Below are 25630 nucleotides of genomic sequence, written 5' to 3' on the forward strand. Positions count from 1 at the left end.
AAGAAAATATATAAATATTGTTGAGTTAATCGATTGACGGAATCGGCCAAGAGGGGGTGAATTGGCAATTAAAATTTTGGTGGAAGCTTATGCAGAAAATTGAAAGTAATTGCACAGCGATTTAGAGTGGTTCGACTTTCTCAACCAAATTCTACGTCCACTACCTTAGCTATTCACACTAAGGATTTTCCAACAAATTCACTAATTTTTTCTTTTCTTTTGAGGACAAAGAGTAACCTTACAACTCCCTCAAGAATTATACCCCAAATTCTTGAGCACACTCTTTTTCAAAGAGAAATACACAAATTTGCAAACTTACAAGGAAAACCTCACAAGGTAAGATGTTTGCACAATTCTAGAACAAGAAAAGAACACTAAAAAATAATTACAAATGAGCACAAATGGTGTTCTTGAAAGCAAAATGAATATTGAAAGGAAAATTGGCTTGATTTGCACAAACTTGGTGTTTGATGCTTTCTCTCTTGTTTCTCTATCTTCTTCTTGATCAAAGGCTTCAGAACTTATTTAAATACTCCCTCAATTGATTCTGAACGTTGGAGATGATTAGTGGAGTCAATGGAGCCGTTTAAGTGTGAAAATCATTAATACAACATCTTGGAGCGTGGGGGGAATCGGTACCCCTCATGGGGAATCGGTTCCCTAAGTGTAAAATTCAAATATTTTGACCGTTGAAAAGGGGGGAATCGGTACCCTCTGGGGGAGAATCGGTTCCCTCCGAGCATACTGGAATTCTTGGAGCCAAACCATTCAGGGGGAATCGGTTCCCTCTGAGCAATTTGGAATTTTTGGCTTTGAGATGGTTCGAAATATTTTGTAAAATCGTTTTGAAATTATTTTAAGATTAAAACTTAATTTTACACTTGAGTAAGGATTAAAAATGACATTTGAAAGATTTGGAGTAATATTTTGATATTCGAATAATTATATCGAATATACTTAGAAAATCTTTTTGGAGAATCTTAAAATTCATTTAACTTAATCTGTTATATCGAAATATCAAAATGTTTTCAACAATCTCCCCTTTTTTGATATAACAAAACATTTTAGTAATTTTAAGATTTTGAAATCAAGTTTTGAAATTACTCCCCCTTACTCTAACACTTCTCCACTTTAAAACACTCTAATATTTCTCCCCCTTTTTGTTAAATCAAAAAGACTTTTAAAACAAGGTTTTGAAATCATTTAGCCAATTGATGATAAATATATATAGCTCAAGCTGCTAAGATCACAATCAAGAGAAATGTTAGCCATTAGCTCCATAATTCAATATTCATAAATAATGTGAAATGACAAAAATTGGTCATAATGCAACTAATATGTAAATGATGCAAAAATAAAACATTAAGCTCAAAATGAAAGTTAAAACCAAACCAAATATATAAGTATGTAAGTTCAAATATCTAATTATCCATCAAATTCAAACATCCAAAATAAAACAATCCATGAACATCAAAAACCCATTGACCCAAAGATCGAGTTTGATAAACAAATTACTAAGGAGACAACCGTAAACCAAGGTTTCTATATTCTTGGAAGGAACAATGTTTATGGAAACTCACTAAAGATGATCTGTGGCAAATTAATCTTTTTTTTATGTTGGATACAATATAACCACCATATATCTATGTTCCTAATGGATGAGTACCTACCTCCGGATGGTCTAAACCACTAAGAGATCCAATAATGAAGGAATCTATCACGATGAGTTCTTAGTATACTCTCACTATCCTTAGACTTATAGGGTGAATTCACAGTCTCTTTTTCATTAAACCTGAGTTATCTAGTCCAAAATGGGTAGCGATTGTGTCGGAGTCAATAAAAATGAATTGTCCTAAAAGATAGGATCGAATTCCTATAATTTCATATCGGAGCGTTTTGGACATACCCACATTGGAATAGAAAATGCGGACTAATTGATGATAACCAAAGGTTTGAGTTTAAAGAGTTTATCAAACTTCTAGGATTTAAGAGTAGGAATATTGGAAGTCCATATCTTCTATAGCTTGAATCGAAGGGATACGTCTTCCAGATTTTGTATGACTCAAAAACAAGATGGTACATATGGTATATATCTGTCTACGACTAGGTACGTGAAACAAGAGTTCAAAATGGTCATATTTGGGTTATTTGGATTGGGTGGAGGAATAAGAGGTCGGTTTTGACTTGAGCGACTATACAATGTCCTAGGTCGTTTAGGATTTGACATGATTTAAGAATCGGAATAAAATATGTAACCTGCAAATTTAAACACATGTATGCAATATAATCAAACCCAAAACTCAAATGAGTCCTCAATATTTCAAGTTTCTCTAAACCGAATACTAAAGGGCAATGTTTTGAAAAACTATTTGGAAAATAATGTTTGAAAATCATAATACGTATATTTTTTATCAAAAAAATCAATTAAAACAATAATTTTTTTATTTTTTTAAATTAAAAGATAATTTTGAAAAATTGAGTGTTTTTGACGAAATTGGTTGTAAAATCATCATATAACCAATGCCCGATGTAATGTTCATCTTAGAACTAATCAAAACTAGTCCTAAGTTCAAAAATCAATGAAATAGAGGATTTTGAAATATTATCTTGAAAATTTGGATTTTATGATAATGTGATGTTGTTTGCAAGGATTATAAATTGAAGAAAGATCTAATTCCGACTTGTATTTGATGATTTTGGCAAAAATGGAGATTTAGAGAGAAAGAGAGGATGAACGACATTTAAGAAAGAAGAGAGGGTTTGAGCAAATATTGGGTTCTGCCCGTGTTAAAACCAGAACCCCATGGGGGCATCGATTTCCCTACAGGGGAATCGATTCCCATTTAAAGGGGGAATCGGTTCCCTTATGGGGGTATCGATTCCCTCTGCCAAATATTTAAAAAATATGTATTTTAAACATCCAATAGTGCTAAAATAATTAATCCTAGTGGTATTGGCAACTCATATTTCAAAAATTAATCATGTTCAAACAATCAAATTATTCTTTAAACGATATTTGAACATAAAATTAATTTTTCATCAAGAATCATAAACTCCCCCTAACTAATAGCAATGAATACAATTAAAAATTAGCATTTTTCATTTAGTCTTAAAAGTGCTAAAATTATTTTAAACACTAAGTGAAGATAGGTTGGTTAAACCTAATTCTCTCCTAAGTGTCCAAAATCTTTCCTTGTCTAAAGGTTTTGTAAAGATATCCGCTAATTGGTGCAAAGTATCAACAAATTCTAGAACTACATCTTCCTTAGTGACATGGTCTCTAATGAAGTGATGTCTTACTTCAATGTGCTTAGTTCTAGAGTGTTGGATGAGATTTTTAGTGAGACAAATAGCACTAGTATTGTCACACTTGATAGGAATGGTACCTACTTCAATTCCATAATCAAAAAGTTGTTTCATCCATAAAACTTGTGCACAACAACTACCAGCTGAAATGTATTCCGCTTCAGTGGTAGATAATGCAACACAATTTTGTTTCTTTGAAAACCAAGAAATCAATATATTTCCAAGGAATTGGCAAGTACCGGAGGTGCTTTTCCTATCTAATTTGCATCCTCCATAATCCGTATCAGAAAAAGCATGCAAGCTAAAGCTAGAGTCTCTAGGATACCAAAGTCCTAAACTAGGAGTGTCCTTAAGGTATCAAAAGATTCTCTTAAAAACTAGTAAATGTGATTCCTTAGGACATGATTGAAATCTAGCACATAAGCAGACACTAAACATAATGTCCGGTCTACTTGAAGTTAGATAAAGTAAAGATTCAATCATTGACCTATATAATTTAACATCTACACATTTACCTCCTTCATCTAAGTCAAGCTTTGTTGAAGAGCTCATTGGAGTGTCATGAGGTTTGCCATTTTCCAGTCCAAACTTCTTGAGCATATCTTTGACATACTTAGCTTGATTGATGAAGATGCCATCTTTTCTTTGCTTGATTTGGAGTCCTAAGAAAAATGAGAGCTCCCCCATCATGCTCATTTCGAATTCGCTTTGCATTAGCTTAGAAAATTCTTGGCAAAGAATATCATTAGTATAACCAAATATTATATCATCAACATAAATTTGAACTACGAATAAATCTTTACCTTTATTCTTTAAAAAAAATGTAGTGTCAACCTTCCCTTTTGAAAAACCTTTTTCAATTAAAAAGTTTGACAATCTTTCATACCAAGCGCTAGGAGCTTGTTTTAAACTATAAAGTGCTTTTGTCAATGATCCAGAAATTTTGAATCTTCAAAACCTGGAGGTTGTTCCACATACACTTCTTCTTTTATAAAACCATTTAAAAATGCACTTTTAACATCCATTTGATATAGTTTACATTCATGAAAACATGCAAATGCTAATAACATTCTAATTGCTTCAATCCTAGCTACAGGAGCGTATGTTTCATCATAGTCTATGCCCTCTTCTTGAGTATACCCTTGAGCAACAAGTCTAGCCTTGTTTCTCACTATATTACCACTCTCATCAAGCTTATTCTTGAATACCCATCTAGTACCTACAGTAGATTTATTACTAGGCCTTTCAACTAATGTCCATACTTTACTTCTCTCAAATTGATTTCATTCTTCTTGCATAGCCATAATCCAATGTTCATCTTTTAATGCTTCTTTAATATTCTTAGGCTCTATGCATGAAATAAATGCAATATAATTACAAATATTTTTAAGAGAAAATCGAGTTATTACCCCTTTGGATGGATCACCTATAATCTCACCATCCTTGACATAATTGTACTCTCTTGGATAAGATACTTCCCTATCTTCAATGGTTGGATTCTCAAGAGGATCATGAGTTACCTCATCTTTTGTTTCTTTATTTGATGATGGTTCTCAACGTCATGCCTAACTTCATTTGTATTTATAATACCTACATCATCATTCACAGAAGAATCCTTCCTCGGAAGGGGATTATCATCGAAAACAACATGTATAGACTCTTCTACAACTAAAGTTCTTTTATTAAATACTCGATAAGCTTTAGAATTTAAGGAATAACCCAGAAAAATTCCTTCATCACTTTTAGCATCAAATTTGCCAAGGTTTTCTTTACTGTTGTTCAAAACAAAACATTTATATCAAAAAGGATGAAAATAGCTAATGTTAGGCTTTTTAATTTTGAAAATTTCATATGGAGTTTTCTTTAAAATTGGCCTAATCATTACTCGATTTACAACATAACAAGCGGTATTTGTGGCTTCCGCCCAAAAATATTTTGGCAAATTATTTTCACAAAGCATGGTTCTAGCCATTTCTTCTAAAGTTCGATTTTTCCTCTCAACAACTCCATTTTTTTGAGGGGTTCTAGGTGCTGAAAAATTATGGCTAATACCATTAGAATTACAAAACTCAGTAAATCCAAGATTTTCAAACTCAGTTCCATGATCACTCCTAACACTAGTTATAGAGTAACCTTTTTCGTTTTGGATTACTTTTGAAAATGTGATGAAATTTTCTAATGCTTCATCTTTAGTACTTAAGAATAGAACCCAAGTGTATCTAGAATAGTCATCTACCAAGACATATGCATATTGTTTTCCACCCAAGCTAATAGTCCTAGTTGGCCCAAAAAGATCTAAGTGGATCAATTGTAATACTCTACTAGTTGACACATCATTAATGGATTTAAAAGAAACTCGCTTTTGTTTTCCTTTAGCACAAGCATCACAGATTTTATCATTATCAAATTTTAGTTTAGGCAGCCTTCGAACCAATTCTCCTTGAACTAATCGTTGCAAAACACTCATACTAGCATTTCCTAATCTCCTATGCCATAACAAATTATCATGCTCATCCCTAGCAACTAGGTACAAATAGTCATATCAAAAAATCTAAATGCATCATGTATATTCCCTATTTTTATGACCAACAAGCATAATCGAAAATAGATGCAATGTCAATCAATTTTGCAATCATTTAAAATAAAATTGTATCTTTTATCAAATTATTTTTCAAAAGATTATGCTTTTAACCCATTCACATATAAAACATTATGCAATGTGATTATAGAGATTAAGAGCACGTGCATAAAGTTTTTGAAAAGTTATGCATTAAAACTTTATAATATTTTAAACAAAAATCTATGCATAAACATTAAGAAAAATTTCAAGTCAAAATTTTGCAAAACCAAAGTTCTTGAAAAATTGATATCAATTGTTAAAGAGATATCAATTACATTTTAAAAACAATTTTGACCAAAAAATAATATGATGAACTAGAGTTTATAAAACATTAAAAAATTTATCATGTTCATCATATAATATATTTTTTAACATACATGAGATAAAACATAATTCAACATTTTAAAACTTCATGCATGCATAAACTAAATGAGCAACCAAATAATAAAATATTTTAGAGGTTACCCCTTCCCTTTTTATGTGTGGCTAGAGCATTGAATATCATCATCTTTATCACCATTGCTCTCACACACCTACAAGAGACATTTAAGTAGATTTTGGTATCCAAATTGCTTTGGATCCTTGAACATTAGTTTCAGTACCTCTTGTTCCTTCTGTAACCCATACTTGTCTAATTTTAAATCGTTTTCCTTTCTTTAAAGGACAAGTATGTTCCTTATGACTATGATAATGACAATGAACAATTTTCATTATTGAACTAGATGAATTATTTAGAATGATCTCTTTTTCTCTTGTTAAACATTCAAGCTTATCTTCAAATTGAAATTTTCTTTTTCAATACTTTCAAATTTCATTTGAGAGTTCTAAATCCTTCTTCAAGATTGATTTTGATTTTCAAATCCATTTTATTTCTAGAAGAAGTTTGTTTAATTGAAAATTTCTTTTTCAAAGTTTTCAGATTTTATTTTTGAAAGCTCTAACTCATTTCTCAACATTTCATTTTGATTTTCCAAGTCTGTTTTAGCTTTCATGGGGAATCGGTTCGCTAAGTGTAAAATTCAAATATTTCGACCGTTGAACAGGGGGGAATCGGTACCCCCTGGAGGGGAATCGGTTCCCTCCGAGCATACTGGAATTCTCAGAGCCAAACCATTCAGGGGGAATCGGTACCCCTTGGGGGAGAATCGGTTCCCTCTGAGCAATCTGGAATTTTTGGCTTTCAGATGGTTTGAAATATTTTGTAAAATCGTTTTGAAATTATTTTAAGATTAAAACTTAATTTTACACTTGAGTAAGGATTAAAAATGACATTTAAAAGATTCGGAGTAATATTTTGATATTCGAATAATTATATCGAATATACTTAGAAAATCTTTTTGGAAAATCTTAAAATTCATTTAACTTAATCTGTTATATCGAAATATCAAAACGTTTTCAACAAATATTTTTCCACTTGTTAAAAAAACAAATATATAATAAGGACAATTTGATTAAATATACATTCCAATAATTGTTTATTCCTTTAAGCAAACACAATAATCTTACATTCCTGCTAAACCAACCAAACACAAAATACAACATTCTCAGTAATCATATTCTCTGGTAATCTTTTATTCCCACTAGTAATCTTACATTCCATGAACCAAACGAACTCTAAAAAACAAACAAACAAACACACTACTTATAGCCCTTTACAATTTTGCTCTTTAGATCCAACATACGAACACTGGAGATTCTAAAACATCAATACCGGGTTATATAGTCGGCTTCCTCGAGCTTCAATCAAACCTGCAGTTTTCTTTAATGCTCGTACGAGCATTGAGGGACTTGTGCAATATGTAATACCAACAATAAAACAGGGAGTTCTCAATTCAAGATGATGACCAACAATATTATTCGAAGGCAGGAACAACATATGCAACATGCAGCAAAATTAACTAGCAATGCAATTATAATGAGCCACAAGGGGACTAAGCGTTACTTATGATGTTGCAAAATATGAGACATAGTGACCAATCATGCTCAAGTAATTTTCATATTGGGCAACAAGTGTGATTGCCGAAAGATCATTAAGGAAATCTTCCACAATCACAATGATATGTCCCTTGATTAGACTAGATGGGGTTCTACTTCATACATTCAAGTATGGAAACAACTGAAGAAAATTCCAGCTCCCCCACATTAGTTGACAATTTAACTGGTTTTTTTTATAAGAAAGGGAGACCCCGTTAAAAACCCTTTTCTTAACAGTTAAGAACTCTGGGGTATCTCGACGGCCATTGGAAGGAGGAATAGAGTGCCTCATAATTTTATTAATGCCGAACAAACCATTACATTATAACCAGTACATAATAGACAAAACCAGCAGAACAGAATAACCTAAGTAACCTAAAACCATAAATACAATTTAACTAGTTAAAAATTAAAAACTAAGTACTAACTATTTCTAACATAAGCTTTCTGTCAAAACAACGACACCTCAACGCGGGCAAGTAGATAAATTGAATGAAAAACTGAAAACTTGCAGCCTGCAGTATTATCCCTACTAGCAAGTGTAACAACATATCTAAGTCTGTAGTAACATAGTCACTAGAATCAATGAGTTGATTCCAAAGTACAAAACCTAACTAAAAGATAAATAATCCAGGATCAACCTCTAACATATTTCCCAGATTAGATGGCTGACACATAATGATGCATCTACGATCCATAAAGACCAGAAATACCATAAGATTAATACAACTGGACACTGATCATGAGAAGGTAGAGTAACTTGACAACTGCTGCAACATGAGGACAACAAGACCGACTTTCAGACACCCACACTGAGCAATGCTGGACGATGACTCTGGACCTTCTCAACCCTCAAAACATGTCCTACTACTCACTGGAACAGTAGATAAATATCAAATCACTGGAAAGAAAGACAAGAAAAACTAACAAGGTAGCATTCATGCGTTTGTGTAGTGAGTCCTAAAATGAAGTAAATATAGTAATAGTTAAACACACACAAAAATGAGAGAGGGAGAGTAGGTGAAGGTCAAAAAATTCTTTAACCAGGAATAATTTGGAGTATTTAAAACTCTTTGAGTTCTTAACTTGTACAAATGTGATCAACAAAAACAATAACTTCTAGTAATAAACTAGAAAGAGAAAATGCAGCAGACCACAAACCTGAATATTTTCATTTGCTGTTGGTGAGGACTTATTTGACTCAGCTGGTTTTCTGCGCCACAATTTTGTCTGTTGCACTCTTGGTTTTAAAAAGCGTAAAGCGCCCTAAACCGCCTAGGGTCGTAGACACCGAAGCGCTAAGCGAAAGTCCTAGCTTTATGTAGTCAGAAAGGCTGAAATTCACAAAAAATACAGAATATTTATAAATTAACTTATAAATGCTTAAATATCAAAGTGTCAATGCATATATTCAAAACTTATAAGTACTTAAACACCAAAATATAATTCTCAATTTACTTATAAGTTATAAATACTTAAATACTTATATATCATTAACCATACGACTATACGAGCATATTAATCTCAAAAGATGGTCTACACCCAAAGTAGTCTAAAGTTAGATGAATAAAAGTATTTTTCTAAACCCTCAATTCCTTATAACTAAAAATCCTCTAAATCGTCATCGTCATCAACTCGGACAATACCATCTCCTTCATCACTAGACACTCCAAGTTGAAAGTTAATCAGTTTGACACTTTGACCTTATAAAATCAATCTATACCATAATACAAACATTTAAAATTCAACAAGAATTTTGCTTGTCTAAAAAACTATACCAGCATATATGTAACAACTAAAAAACAAAAAGCAATGCCAGTAACAAATAAAACTGAATTAAACATGAATACATGATATTCAGTTTGATCTTATAAAACATAAAACAGAAAGCAATACCAGTTTGACCTTATAAAGTCAGTGAACTTTTTTAAAATCAAACTATAAAATAGAAAGCAATAAAGTCAAACTATAAAGAACGAGAAAGCATTTTATAAAGTCCAACTATAAAGTCAGTGAAATTTTATCAGTTTAACAAGCATTTTGCTTGTCTACATGTAAAATTCTGCAAGACTAAGTACTTAAAGGAGAAAGCAATAAGCTATAAAGAAGAACATTATTCTATAAACTATAAAACACAATTTTGCAATAAACTATAAGTATATAAAGTATAAACAACAGAATTACGTACCGGTTGATGAAGTGCAGCAGCAGCGTGACTCGAGTGAGATGAGAGGAAGATGATGATCAAAACTTGAGTCGTGACTCAGGAGTCATGAGCGTGAGGCCAGAGGCCAGAGGCGACAGGCGTGGAAGATGATCGCGTGAATTTTTTACCACTCAACCTCAATCGTTCTCTTTAAATTCTTCGATTACCGCCTATTTCAATCGCATCTTTTACCCTAGCCGACCTAAACTAAAAGCCGATCTAAGCCAGATAATCTAATAGACCGCTAAACCCTAAACAAGCCCAAAAATTATATCTGCTAAAGCCCAAAAATCATATATGCTAAAGCCCATAATCGTATCTTCTAAACTCGTGATTAAGCGCCGATTACTACCGCTTAATGAATTTGTAGTGCTTTTGCCATGCTGAAGCGCCAGAGGCCTCGCTCGAGTCACTTAGCGCTTTAATCGCGCTTAAGCGGCGCTTTTTTAAACACAGGTTGCACTTTGTCCTAAACGGATAGTTAATATTGCTACATTTCTCACACTTCCAGCTTCCCTCAGGCATCTTTTGTTCTGAAAAGAATGAAACACATATGCATCAATTTCGAGACATAAGATAATGATTTTTACAATTTTAAAAGAACTTGAATTTTTATCTGATTTTGTAGCCTGCATTAACAAAAGAATATAGTTGCAATCTAAAAAAAAAGATTCATGACCCAAAATGTGATGCACTATTTTATGTATTAAGATGTTTTAAATAAAATAAAATCAAGACAAACCTGAGGTCCAGGCTTTGATGTGTTGCATTTCCGCATGTTACAGATAGTTCTGAAGAGAAGTTAATATTCCCACATTTAGGGCATTTCCAATCATTATCATGTGTAGCGTCTGCAAAGGAGTAGAAGAATCATGTTGTTGCACAAAATAGTTGTAATGCTAACCTAAGGGCCTCTATGAACATAAAAGGTAGAGATATGACATACTGACACCTTTTTTCTGTGATTTATCATCTGGGAAAAAATGTAGCTCTGCCAAAAGTAAAATTACGGTCCAAAGAAATCAGGAAAATTCCAGAACTGCAATAGGCGTATTGGTGGTAAAGACATGCTTTTGCTGCAGGTCTCTAAAAGTTAAGCTTGCAACATCGATAAGTGCTACGAAAGGCTAAGCTTGCAATCTTAACTAGAGAATCCTAAAGAGTGATTTCAGAATAACATTAACCTTCTGAACATACCATTGGAAGGGGGCCCATGGGCAAGCCCAAGCCATAACGGTCCATCAAAGGAGGCATGACATACATCCCAGCTGAAAAAGAATAATAAAACGTACAGTTGGGAATTGGGATACTTCATACTTGAATAGCATACTTTACTCACCAATATATTCATGGATTTGTTTGGGCATATTTTGCAGCTAAGAATGAATTATGAGCAAGTGTTCAATGTCAAGAATTTAACTAAAATGAAAGTATAATAAGAGAACAGAAAAAATAAAATGAAAGGAAAATGATAGCATGTATAAACTGAAAAAAAATACCATTTCCAATCATAGAGCCAGTAGAAAAAGGGCGTGGCCCAGACATATGCAGGGGCTGAAAGGGATTGCCACCAGGAAGACGATTGCTATACGGATAAGCTGATCCTCCAGAAAATGGAATGTCATATGGAGGAATAGAGGAACCATTGAAGAGGGAAGACCCATAAGGTGGTACACCCAAATACATTGAAGATGGCGTACCGGGACCTACATAAGGAGCAGGTGACGAGTAATTTGGTGGGGGTTGTAGAGGCTTCGCAACAGGTTTCTGCAACAGAAAAAAAATACCAACTTAATCTTAGTAGGAAAACAAGAAAAGAACGGGTTAATTTGTGAAGAGAACAAACAAATTGAAAAGGATCAATATCAACATAGTTTTTTTTAGTTCCGCAAGGGAACATATACCAAATTGAAAAGAATTATCACCAACAGATTTTCTTAAGTGAAAACAGAGGTAGACCGAATAAAACAAAGCACTCAGTTCCGTTACTTCCGTGTACTACATGACACACACCAATCATTTTTTTCCTTTATGTCAGAATAGAACAAAGTAGTAAATGCATTAAAAACAACTCACTAAGCGACAAATTTCAAAGAATCTACTATTTTTTAACTCACTCTTGAAACAACTTCAATCCAAACATCAGTAATTTATAACATGAGCCAAAATTACATCAACAAAAACCAACCACATGTAGTTCTCATGATATTCGAGGACTCTGATACGTTGAGAAGGGTTAAGAATGAACAATCAGAAACTCTTGCAGGGTGGTTTTCTAGAGTTGAAGTTTGGTCGGAGAGTCTAGTGATAGAATGCCGTCGAGTATGGGTAGTTTGCGAAGGAATTCCTTTTCACGCGTGGAATTGGGGTACTTTCAAGAACATTGCGGCTAGGTGGGGCAAATTAGTATCAATTGATGAAAGCTCTCAGTTTCCTTCATCTTTTGATCGTGCAAAACTTCAAATCCTCACAGAGACTAAAGTGAGGATTGATGAGTCCTTGAGTTTGAAGGTCGGTTCTAATTCTTTTGAAATCATGGTGCATGAAGTTGAGCCTTCTTTCAAACCAAACTCTTGGATCCCTGAGGAAGTCGATGATTCTCCAGATCTGAATTGTTCTCTCGGGCCAACGTCAGAGAATTCTCTGTCAGGATCGTCAGTGTCATCCCCAGGTTTAAATTACCCCGTCGAAGATGTTACAATTGAAGGTCCCCACTTAGAAAAGGTTTCACTCATAAAGAGTGTCAAAAGCGATGAGAATCCGAGTAATAAATTGGGGTTGCACACAGTGAAGACTGTGGATCATTCAAAATTAAATATCGTGGAGCTTCTAGTTAATAAATCAGTTGATCATTCTGATGATGTTAGCCTCAGGGCCTCAGAAGATGCTCTTATGATGGGTCTCATTACTTCTCATGGTTCATCTACTGACACATTTCAATTAAAGGAAGATACCCCAATGGTGCCCCTTTTCCCTGCGAAATTAAGAACTAATCGTGTGTCGAAGAAATGCAAGACAAAGAAAAGAGTTCTGATTTAAGTGGCAAGGAAACATTGATTGAAGGGAAGAAAGTGTGGTTTTGGTTCATTGAAGATAATTTATCGAGCTGATTTTTTTGGTGATTTTGATACATGTTGGTATTTTGTGGAGTTCCCTTCAGAGGCGTATGTTTTTGGTTTAATGGTTTTAGATATTGTTTTCATGTATGTTATGTCATTAAATGTTGGGTTGTTTTCCTATTAATGGAGGTTTATCTTAGGTATAGGGTGAATGCCTCTCGATTTTAGTGGTCGAGAAGGCGAGAGTTTTAGGTGATTATGTTTTTTGTAATGGTGTTTATCCTTTGAGGGTATTTCGTGTTTTCATATGTAATGAGGTGTTTTATTCAATGAAATACGAGGTACTCTTTTCTTCATTCCTATGTTTGTTAACATACTTCTTAATATGTGGACAAATACGAGGGAAGTTTTTAATGAGGCCTCCAACTTCTATCAAAAAAATACTTACTGAATTATGACCAGCTGGCTTGAGTTGAGTGCAATTGCGCATATTGCAAGTAGTCCTAAAAAAAAAATTCACATTCCAACAACTAGGGTATGCCTAATCATCTTCCCTACGACTACCTACAAATTGTAACAACAAAATTATAACATTTTCAAAACTAGACACACAAATAAAAAGGTACAAATTAAACAGAGATTGAATCCAATTCATTAGCATACCATCCGTTCTAGCATGCTTCGCAGCCGAAGAGTTTCTATTATCAACCTGAACCACAAAACAAAACAAATACAACTTAAATCACCTTAAAATGTGCAATAGTTTTATGAAAAAAAGTACAAAAATCTGTTACAGTAGGAGGAGAAGAGCGTGGAAATGAAGAACAAATTGGGGGAAATGACGAAGAAATTGGGAGAAGTGGAGGTCAAGGGTTATGGATTATCGTTGGAGAATTGGGGATCGAGGGAAGAGAAGGGTCTAAAATTGGGGAATTAGGGATTAAAGTCAAAGAAGAGGGAACAAGGTATTTACCTTCTGATTTGGAGCAGATTGAATGCTTGGGTCAAGAGGGAGTTGGGTCGTCCAAGTTTGCAGTCCAGCAAGAGAAGAATTAGCCAATTTCGATGGCCAGGACCTGAGGAGAGAAGAGAATATATGTTAGTTATAGTTGTTATATAGTACTGACAACTGGCACATTTAAAATTACAACTTTAGCCCTGTAACTAAATAAAACAATGGCTGAGAGGAATTGATTTCTAAAGTAATGAATGAAGTATCTATTTTCTGTAATCCCTAATTCTAAATTTCTTCTTCTCGAATCCTTTCTACTTCTCTTAACATAACAATTGGTAATCAGAGCTAAGATTCTGGCAAAACTTTTGAGGGCATGCCAAAGAAGAACCAATCTATGGCAGAAATCGATTTAGTTGGAATTCATAAACAGATTGAAGATCTTGCTTCTTTGGTGAAACAAGGCCAAAATAAGACTAATCCACCTAAATGGTGGGAGACTCAGGAAAACAAGTTACTGCACTAGAGGCAATGATGACCACGAATCACATTTATATGGAAGATATACTGAAGATCTTAACTGGCAGAAATGGTGAACAGGAGCAGTCTGCAGGGGATCAGGTATGCACTCCTAATAGCTCTAAAAATGGGAAAAAAATCATGTTTTGGTGATTGTAGTTAAGGATAAATCCAAATTCTCTTATAAAACTGATGAACCTGGGTTGTTGAAGGATAATCCTGATGCTTGTTTAGCTCTTAAGAACAATTCTAGGCTTGGGAATCAAATGGCTGAAAACAGTAATAATATACATGTTATGCTGGGACTGGAAACTGAAAATAGGGGATCAGGGGAGAGTTGCCATTTTTTGAGGGGGTAAATCCTAGGGGGTGGCTACAGAAGTGTCTCAAGTATTTTTCCTTATGCAATGTTCCTGTAGATCAAAGGGTAGAAGTGGCTACTATGTATCTTACAGGAAAAGCAGAAATATGGTTTGATGGCTATATTATGCAGAAGCATCATGTAACTTGGCAAGAGTTTGAAGTTGATTTGTGCCATAGATTTAGTGATAGGTATTTTTCTGATATTGTGGAGGAATTCACTAAACTTACACAGAAATGATCTGTTAAAGACTATCAAGAAAGGTTTGAGGAGTTACAACCACACATGCTATTACAAAATTCTACCTTGAGTGAGTTCTTTGTGTCACTTTTTATAAGTGGGCTTAGAGATGACATCAAACATAGAGTGAAAGCTTTAGATCCTAAGAATTTATCGGAGGTATGCAAACAAGCTAAGTTTTATGAGTTGTCTGTGGAATTTGAAAATAGAAGGTTGAGACATTCCTTTAAAATCCCACCCTACCCAAACCCCAATAATAATCCCAAGCCAAATTTAATTCCACTGCCTATTAAATCCTCACCAAATTCCAACACTAAACAAACTCTCATTGATTACAGAAGACAAAACAACCTTTGTTTTAAGTGTGGAGAAAAATTTCAGCCAGGCCATAAATGTAAAACAAGAAATCTCAATATGATGATTGAAGAGGAAAATCCTATTCCTACAGAATCTGTCCCTACTGATTCAGACCAGCAACTATTACAAGAAGAAGAAAACTTAGAGATATCTATGAATGCTATTACTGGTTGTATTAGTCATAATACTTTGAGGATTCAAGGAACAATACAAGGCAGGCCTTTGAATAATTTGATTGACAGTGGAAGCACACATGGTTTTTTGACACCAGAATGGGCTGATGATGGAATTCAAGTTCTAACTCCCTATCCTTTAGCTATTACAGTAGCTAATGGCCAACAACTCTATAGTTCAGCTAGATGCAACAAGGTGGAGTGGCAGATGCAATGACACTCTTTCATACATGACTTTAGACTTCTTAAATTGGGAGACAATGATATGGTTTTAGGAGTTGGCTGGATGAAACTATTTAGTCCAATTTTGATGGACTTCAATCAAATGACAATAAGTTTTCAGTATCAAGGTGAAAACATTGTTATACAGGAACAACAACCTTCACTGTTGTTGCAGCAGATTTCAGGTGCTACATTATTAAAAATGACAGCATCTGAGGCAGCTATTTTGGGGCATGTGGTTCTGCTAAGTATGACTGAAATTCCTAAGTCAGCTCCTACAGCTCTCAAACCTCTTTTAAAGAGGTATAGTTCTATTTTTGATGAGCCTAAAGGATTACCTCCTACAAGGACACATGATCATGTTATTTCCCTCAAACTTGGTTCTAGTCCTATTAATTTGAGGCCCTACAGATTTCCTCAGAACCAGAAGACTGAAGTAGAAAAGCAGATTGCTACAATGTTATCATCTTCTATTATTCAACCTAGCAAGAGTCTATTTGCTTCTCCATGCCTTTTGATAAAGAAAAATGATGGGACTTGGAGGTTTTGTGTTGATTATAGACAATTGAATAATCTGACAGTTAAGGATAAGTTTCCTATCCCTGTGGTGGAAGAACTATTAGATGAGTTATATGGTGCAGTTTATTTTTCCAAGATTGACTTAAGGTCAGTATAATGGCAAATCAGAATTAAAGATGAGGATATCTACAAAACAACATTTAGAACTCATCAAGGGCATTATGAATTCAAGGTAATGCCTTTTGGTCTTACTAATGACCCTGCTACATTTCATGCATTAATGAATGATTTGTTTAAATCATTTCTTAGAAAGTTTGTTTTGGTGTTTTTTGATGACATACTAGTCTACAGTAATTCTATGACTGAACATATTACTCATTTGCAATCAGTTTTGGAGGTTTTAAAAGCCAATCAGTTATTTGCAAAACTGTTTAAGTGGTTTTTTGGACAGACCCAAGTGGAGTACTTGGGACATATTATTTCTGCAACAGGAGTAGCAACAGATCCTAGTAAGATAGAAGCTATGAAGAATTGGCCTCTTCCTAAATCTTTAAAGTCCCTGCGTGGATTTTTGGGTTTAACTGGTTATTACAGGAGATTTATTAATGATTATGGTTCCATAAGTAAGCCTTTGACTCAATTGCTTACTAAGGATAATTTTTAGTGGAACACTACATCTTTAAATGCTTTTGAATTGTTAAAACATGCTATGTGTGTTGCTCCAGTTTTGGCCTTACCTGATTTTACCAAAATTTTCTATTTGGAAACAGATGCTAGCTCAGGAGTAATTGGTGATGTGTTATCTCAAGAGGGTAGACCTATTGCTTATCTCAGTAAGGCCCTAAGTCCTAGACATGCTGCCCTCTCTATCTATGAAAGGGAGTATCTTGCTATTTTACTAGCAGTTTCCAAGTGGAGGCATTACTTAGAGAGTAAGCCTTTTATTATTAAAACTGATCATGAGCCACTAAAGTATTTATTGGAGCAGAAATTGAGCACTATAATTCAAAAGAAAAGGTTGACTAAATTACTGGGGTTGGACTATACTATTCAATATAGAAGGGGCAAATCTAATATTGTAGCAGATGCTTTGTCAAGGCAATGGGAAGATAATGGTCACTGTTTGACTATGGGAACTACTTTGCTTATTCCTAGTTTGGCTACTGATTGGATCAGATTATTATCTGTGACACCTACTGCTGCTTTTAATTGGACATTTTCAAAAGGGGTACTCATATTTAAAGGCAGAGTTTACATTGGATCTATTGGGTCTCTTAGACTCCAAATTCTTCAAGTTTTACATGATTCTCCTCATGGAGGTCATTCTGGGACTCAAGCTACTTATCAGAGAATTAGATCCTATTTTTATTGGCCTAGGCTGAAAGCTATGGTGGTCAACTATATAAGATGTTATACAGTTTGTCAACAAACTAAGGTTGAGCATATATCTAAACCAGGACTGCTATAGCCCCTTCCTATTCCTCAATAAGCTTGAGAGGTGGTTACTATGGATTTTATTGATGGGTTACCTACTTCTTTGGAAAAAATTGTATATTGGTGGTGGTGGATAAGTTCACAAAATATAGTTATTTTATGGCATTGTCCCATCCCTATACTGTGGTTGAGGTGGCTAAACTCTATCTTGATAATGTTTACAAGTTACATGGTTAACCTAAACTAGCTATTTCAGATACAGATAAAACATTCACTAGTCTCTTTTGGAGAGAACTAATGAAGCAGCTTGGAACTACTACATTGTTCAGCATAACTTACCATCCTGAAACTGATGGTCAGAATGAAAGGGTAAATCAATGTTTGGAGCAGTATTTAAGGGGCTTATGTTTTTTTAACCTAAACAATGGGCTAAGTGGTTGCCTCATGCAGAGTGATTGTATAACACTACCTACCACACTGCCCTGAAAATTACACCTTTTCAGGCATTGTATGGTTACAGGCCTCCTACCATGGTTTGGCAGACAGACTCTAATGTACAGTCAGTGAATGATTTAATAAGGAGAGAGGACATTAGACAATTAGTAAAGCTACAATTGGAGAATGCAAGCAACAAGATGAAACAAAAAGCAGACAAGAACAAAACATAGAGAGTTTTTACAGTTGGGGAAACAGTTTACCTGAAGTTGCAACCATATCGACAGACTTCTTTGGCCCTGCGAAAAAATATAAAGTTAGCAGCAAAATTTTATGGCCCTTATAAAATTATTGAGAAAATTGGGGAAGTTGCGTATCGATTAGATTTACTTGAATCATCACGTCTACATCTAGTCTTTCATGTGAGTCTTTTAAAAAACATATCGGGCCCTCAACAGTCTCTTCAACTACTCCTCCTGAAATGGACGAAGAATGACAGATTAGAATAGAACCTGATAGAGTGATGGGCAGAAGAATTATCAACAGACAAAACAAACTTGTTACGCAATTGCTGGTGCGATGGAAGAACCTTGATGAAACCAATGATACATGGGTAGATTATACTGTTTTGCATGGGCAGTTTCCAGGTTTTGATCTTTGGGCTCAATGATCAATTTCAGCGACGGGTATTGTTACAGTAGGAGGAGAAGAGCGTGGAAATGAAGAAGAAATTGGGAGAAGTGGAGGTCAAGGGTTAGGGATTATCGTTGGAGAATTAGGGATCGATTGAAGAGAAGGGTCTGAAATTGGGGAATTAGGGATTAAAGTCAAAGAAGAGGGAACGAGGTATTTACCTTCTGATTTGGAGCAGATTGAATGCTTGGGTCAAGAGGGAGTTGGGCCGTCCAAGTTTGCAGTCCAACAAGAGAAGAATTAGCCAAGTTCGGTGGCCAAGACCTGAGGAGAAGAGAATATATGTTAGTTATAGTTGTTATATAGTACTGACAGCTGGCACATTTAAAATTACAACTTTAGCCCTGGAACTAAATAAAACAATGGCTGAGAGGAATTGATTTCTAAAGTAATGAATAAAGTATCTCTTTTCTGTAATCCCTAATTCTAAATTTCTTCTTCTCGAATCCTTTCTACTTCTCTTAACATAATAAAATCCTGTTTTCGGTTGCGAATTGAAATTTGATATAAATTTTTTACGTTAGATCAATTTGGGATCGATGAATAGATCCAAAAAAAAGAGGGGAAATCAAGAGATTTGGGGTAAAAGACTACCTGAGACATTGAGGCGACGACCGACGGAGATATGTTTTCCAATTTCGAAGATTCGTAATGGGACAAAAGAGAGGGATTTTAACCTAAAGATTAAAGGCCGGTGACGGGTTTTTATCAGGAAAATCGAGGTTATTTTTTAATTGGATTAATTACTGGATTGATCACTTTAATGTCATATTTGTGTTTTTTACCCACTAAATTCGAATGGTTTAATGATATGACAGGTTAATCGAAAGTTATTAACTTTTATTTAATTATTAAATTTTAGATTGAATATTAATTTGATATTAAATTTTAGATAAAATATTATTTGACCTATAAACTTTAGATAAAATATTAATTTTTTAAGTTTTTACTAAAATCTTTCATCGGCTGTCATTAATCACCATCGTTGTTGGTCATTGTTGATTACCATTAACCGAGGCTTCCAACAATTGTTGGACCTTAATATTTAAAGCCTACTTCATTTTGACCTTCTAAACACGAATTTGATATTCATTTCACTAAAAAAAATACCGTAAACTCAGCAAATCTAACAAATAGTCATTCGACTTCTTTTAAAAATCAAAACAATAGTAATAAATTTATTACTAATGTTCCTTTAAAAATAATAACACAAAAAACTAAATCTATATCATAATCAAATCCATAAAATTTGTATTTGCAATATTGTTAGGTTTATAATTTTAAAATTTTATAACTGATATTGAGTAAAATATTTTTTTAATAATCTAGAGTGGGTATAAGGTAGTATATGTTTAAAAACTCTCAACTATTCAATATTGGATGTTCATACCTTTGTATACATGATATTCAAACTTAAGACCTAAAAAATAACAATTCATTAACCACTGAGATCATTTGAATCATATAAGTAAAACATTATTATTTTTAATTATATTTTGAGTTTTAAGGTTTAAAATTCAATAATTAAATATATATATTATAACCCAATCAACAAAGTAAAGCATATTTAACATTTTATAACAAAGTTAGTTTAAAAAAAGTAAAATTATAACAAATATGTTTCTCGATGCCAAGAAAAACGAGTATAATTTCTGTTTGTTTGGTTGTAATTGGTTTTCTGAAAATTGAATTCTGGAAAATGAATTACTGAAATTTAATTCTGGAAAATGAATTACATTTCTGGAAAACGTTTTTGGAAAATATTTTCCGTAAAATGAATTACATTTTTCTGAAAAACATCTGAAAAATGTTTTACGATTTTTGGAAGATGTTGTTTAAATATTTTTTCCACTAGTTGATGAGTTTTTTCAAAATTATTTATTACAAATATCAAATACAATAAATAATATTATTTATCATAAAACTTAATATTATTATTTTTAAAATATTAAAATAATTTATTTATTATTAAATATTATTTTTATAATTTTATTAATAAAAATATTAATATTGGTATATTTTATTGAAATAAAAATATTATAAATTATTTTAATTATTTATTAAAGTAATAGTGTTATATATATTTTAAAAATATTAATTAGTATATTTTAAATATCTTTATTATAATATTATTAGATTATTATATTAATGTTAAATATATAAATAATATTAGTCATTATTAATCATTTAATAATATTATTTCTATGAAATTAATAAATAATATAAATTTTATTAATAATTTATTAAAATAAAAATATAATATCTTATATTATATTATTATAGTATAATTGATTATTTTATTATAATATTAAAAATATAATATTATATTATTAGAAATATTAATAAATATAATATTATATTATTAGAAATATTAATAAATATATTTTAAATATTTTAATAATTAATATTTTGATTAAAATGATATTAAAATATTTATTAATATTAAATTCATAAAGTAAAATTATTTTGAGTATTTATTCTTTGAAATGAAAAGTTTCGAAAAGGATTTACGGAAAATCAGACCGTAAGTCATTTTTCAGAAAACACAAAGGAAATTATGTTGACCAGGAAAATGTTTTACGTTGACCAACCAGTTTTCCTCCAACCACACACTAGAAAACATTTTCTAAAAAACGAATTACGTGAAACAAACACGAAATTTCGGGAAAAACCAATTTCATCTTCAGTTGCTTTTTGTCATTTTAAGTACTCGATTGGTTAAAAGCATGGGTTTAAATAACTGATTGATTAAAATATTGTTTGAAAAAAAAACAAGCACTATTCTATAAGGAGATAATTAAGCCCAATCTTACAACAAATGTTTGAGAGAATGATGATGGCAAATAAGATTATACAAACCAAAACCAATAGAAAGATGTCAATTTTACAACCAAACACAAAACATTCTTCAAAACATAAAACACGAGCTCTGGCTTTTTTCTGCAACTGAACAAAGGAAGACTCTGGAATCATCAATCATGCTGTGCTCGCAATATCCTGAAATAGAAAAGGAATGCATTTTCAGGCAGTTTGGTATACTGAATGAATGAATGAATATGGCTTGGGCTATTGAATATAGTGCCACTTACGTCTGGAAGGATTATTCAGACCATCTCGTTATTTTGAATATGGCTTCAGTGCCTTCTTCTCTACTTAACCAGATGGTTTTGATTGTTTGTTGATTCATCCCTTTTGATCTGCATATTTTCTGAATAAGCTCAGGCGAGACCTCAGACAAATAAACTTCGTTTAGATCAGGTAGACTTTCCCAACCATCCGGCAATGTCGTCAACTCCTGGCATTCGATAATAGACAACTCTTGAAGACCAGGCATCACTCCTCTGTTGATCAAAATTTCTTTCAATCGAGGGTGTCGTAACCGTTTTCCGGCGGGGACAATCGTTTAATTGTTTTAAAAAACTGTTACGACTTTTAATTTTGGAAAATGGGTGATTTTGGAGTAATTTGAAATAAATTAAAAAGAATTAAAAAGAGTCGCCATCAACCTTTGGGTTAGGTAGGTCGAATACCTAAAAACGTCTTTCAAAAACAATTTTAAGAAAAATCATTTTTAAGACAAAAGCTGGTCAGCATTTACCAAAGATTCGATTAAAACGGGTTCGGGAGTCGGTTACGCGTGGGGAAGGATTAGCACCCCCACAGCGCCCAAAATTGGTACTTTTTCGCTTACACGTTGTCGTAATGGTGAAAATCCTGAATCAAATATCAAGTTAAAATATGATACATTTATTAAATATTAATTAATTGCTTTAAATTAATAACTTAAATGAGGAAATTCAAAAGACTGGAGTAAAACAAATAAATATTACAAATCTAAATAAAAAATAGCAAAAAAATATTTAAACTTATAAAGACCAAAATAAAAAACTTAGGAATCAAATAACAAAATTAGAAAATTAAAAGGCTAAAATGACACAAACAAAAATTTAAAGAATAGAATAATAAAAATATAAATTTTGAAGACCATTTTTGAGTATATATATATTAAGGTAAATGTATATGTCAAACGAACTAAAATATAAATAAGTTCAACCAAAATATCATAAATTAATTAAAATTTATTATTAATACGTATTAAGTAATATATATATATACACACACAAATATATCATAATATTAATTCTTACTAGATAAAAAATAAAGTAAATTAAAACTCAACATAAATAGTAAAATATTAAACATATAATTAACAAAGAATCTAAACAATAGCAAAACCAAACAAGCAATACATCCAAAATGGAATGAATGCTTTCAAAATAATGTGGACCTCGTATAGTGGTGAAATTAAATAATTGATTCTTGATATCAAGTATTTAAAAATGTGTGCCACTAAAACTAAAAAAAATAGCCTAGGTGCTCATCTCAAGGTTTTAAAAATTAAATATGCACAACATAGATGAAATTTAAATATTGATGAAAAATATACCGATTATATTAAGGAAAAAAATATGTATAATATAATATGGTCGAATTGAAACAAATAATATTTTAATAATAACATGACTAAAATAGGATATTTAAAAATTTAGTGGTTAAATTGAACATAACCAAAAATATTATAACAATATAAATCAATGACTAAGATACAATAATTACGAACATTATAACTAAAGTCAAATAATAATATAACATATAATAGTGTGACTAAAATATAAATATTAAAAATAAAATACTTAAAACAAAATAAACATAACTTTAATTTATGACTTGAAAATAAGGATACAAATGCATAAGGACTAAAAAGAAACATGCAGAAAATTAAAAATCAAATGTATAAACAAACAGAAACTAATTACATTACCAGTTAGGACTGAAATTGAATTCGGATAAAGCATGGAGAAAAATTAGAAATACAAAAATATTGATCTAAGGACTATAATATATAAAACTGAAATGTTAAAACTCAAAATAAGATAAATAAGACTTCATTTAATGACTATAAGGTATGGATACAAATCAACAGGGATTAAACATGTGGTTATTCCATAAGCTAGGTGTATGGAACCTTACTATCCAAAACAGTACAATATCCTTGTGTATTTTCCCATTTGCTAAATCCCTAGGCCACATTCCTTTTCCTCTTTACTTCCCCTCTTGCCGTTTTACACTCTAGCTCATCACTTTTCCTTTCTTTCTCTTTCTAGGAGACAAGGCACAAGATGGAATTCACCATGGCCTTTGTCATAGGATCCGTTGAGGAGTTAAACGACACTCCCTACTCCCTACTCTTTCGGGGTTTTTTTTTTCTTTTCGATTTAAGGTAAGCTTTTCGAATGGATTTTTTTTCAGTATTTTCTCACAGTATTTTCTTTCTTTTTTCTTGTACTCTCCCCTCTCTAATTATTTTTCATATTATTTTCTGTTATTTGTGGGCAACTAAGTTATATTCGAAAACAATAAAAATGTATATCTATGTTGGTTTTTTTTAATATATATATATATATTTCCATACCCTAAGAGAATCGAAAAGAAATTTTACTCAACCTAATTGAACATGCAAGGTGAACAAATCAAAAGAAAAATGCATTAAAAATGATGAAAATAATAGGAAAAATAGTAAATAATTGATACCCTTGTTATTGCTTGAATATAGAGTTTACAGTGTGTCGTTTGCCAGGATTTTCCCCAATCCCTCTTTCAATCTTTTTTTTTTATTTGAATGCTCTCTGGTATCTCCCCCTTTTTTTTCTCTAATCCTCTGCCTATTTTATGGTTGATATCTCCACCTAATCTTAATGGATGCATCTGCATTTTCTTCGTTTTTGGTAGGATATTGACAGGTTAGGTATGATTTAGGTGATATGCTTTTGACTTTGCTGATATTATTTGTTTGTTTTTTGTTGTTCAGTGGCTGACATGGTGATGATGATGTTTCAACTTGCTCAGAGGTGACTAGCCTTAGTGACTCGTCGGTGGAGAGGCTTGGTACTGTTATTGATCTGGGTCTGTTGGGTTGCTTATAATTGGACCACATTTGGCCTGCACAAAAATATAAATACACTTAATAATACTAATAATAATAATAATAATAATAATAATAATAATTTAATAATATTTTTTAACTTTGACAAAAAAAAACGGGTGTCTACAGCTGCCCCTCTTTGCACATTCTTGTGTTAACAAGAATAGGGCAAAGACGAAACAGACAACCATTTTTTTATTCTTCCTTCGTCGTTAGATTGAACAAGTTCTTCTCATTATGAACTTCTTTTTTCTCGTGGATGAGTTCTTCTCATTATGAACTCTTTTGGAAATGTTGATCCAAAATCCTTTTGCGGTGGACTTAGAAAGAACATGTTTTTCTCATTATGAACTTTCTCCTTTAGGACGAGTTCTTCTCATTATGAACTCTTCTGGAAATGTTGGTTCACCTCCATCTGTGGTGAATTTGAAAGGAACAAGTTCTTCTCATTATGAACTTTCTCCTTTATGATGAGTTCTTCTCATTATGAACTCTTCATTGGAAATGTCGATCCCTCAAGCGAGGCGTCACTGATTCGAAATGTCGTGAATCAAGTGATAGGTCAAAAAAGCTCTTC

General features: G+C 32.6%; 2 protein-coding genes and 1 long non-coding RNA gene across 3 annotated transcripts in view; 1 reads left to right on the forward strand and 2 right to left on the reverse strand.

Moving 5' to 3' along the window:
• LOC120150310 (agamous-like MADS-box protein MADS4) overlaps window positions 1-25630 on the forward strand; it is a 100649-nt gene that overhangs the window by 32607 nt on the left and 42412 nt on the right. The gene's annotated exons all lie outside the window — the stretch shown is intronic.
• On the reverse strand, window positions 10542-10902 carry LOC120150311. Its single transcript, XR_005518513.1, has 3 exons — window positions 10849-10902; window positions 10711-10735; window positions 10542-10639 (listed from the first exon to the last, which is right to left on the reverse strand). It is a non-coding gene; the product is annotated as an uncharacterized LOC120150311 (long non-coding RNA).
• Window positions 11286-19725, reverse strand: LOC120150504 (ranBP2-type zinc finger protein At1g67325-like). The gene is made up of 5 exons (XM_039163195.1): window positions 19665-19725; window positions 13829-13874; window positions 13614-13729; window positions 11606-11873; window positions 11286-11374 (listed from the first exon to the last, which is right to left on the reverse strand). Exons 3-5 carry the CDS (start codon window positions 13653-13655, stop codon window positions 11286-11288), a joined length of 399 nt encoding a protein of 132 aa, XP_039019126.1. The 5' UTR covers window positions 13656-13729; window positions 13829-13874; window positions 19665-19725.

This window comes from Hibiscus syriacus, unplaced genomic scaffold (assembly GCF_006381635.1).
Source record: "Hibiscus syriacus cultivar Baekdansim isolate YM2019G1 unplaced genomic scaffold, ASM638163v2 tig00111022_pilon, whole genome shotgun sequence".
Lineage (NCBI taxonomy): Eukaryota > Viridiplantae > Streptophyta > Magnoliopsida > Malvales > Malvaceae > Hibiscus > Hibiscus syriacus.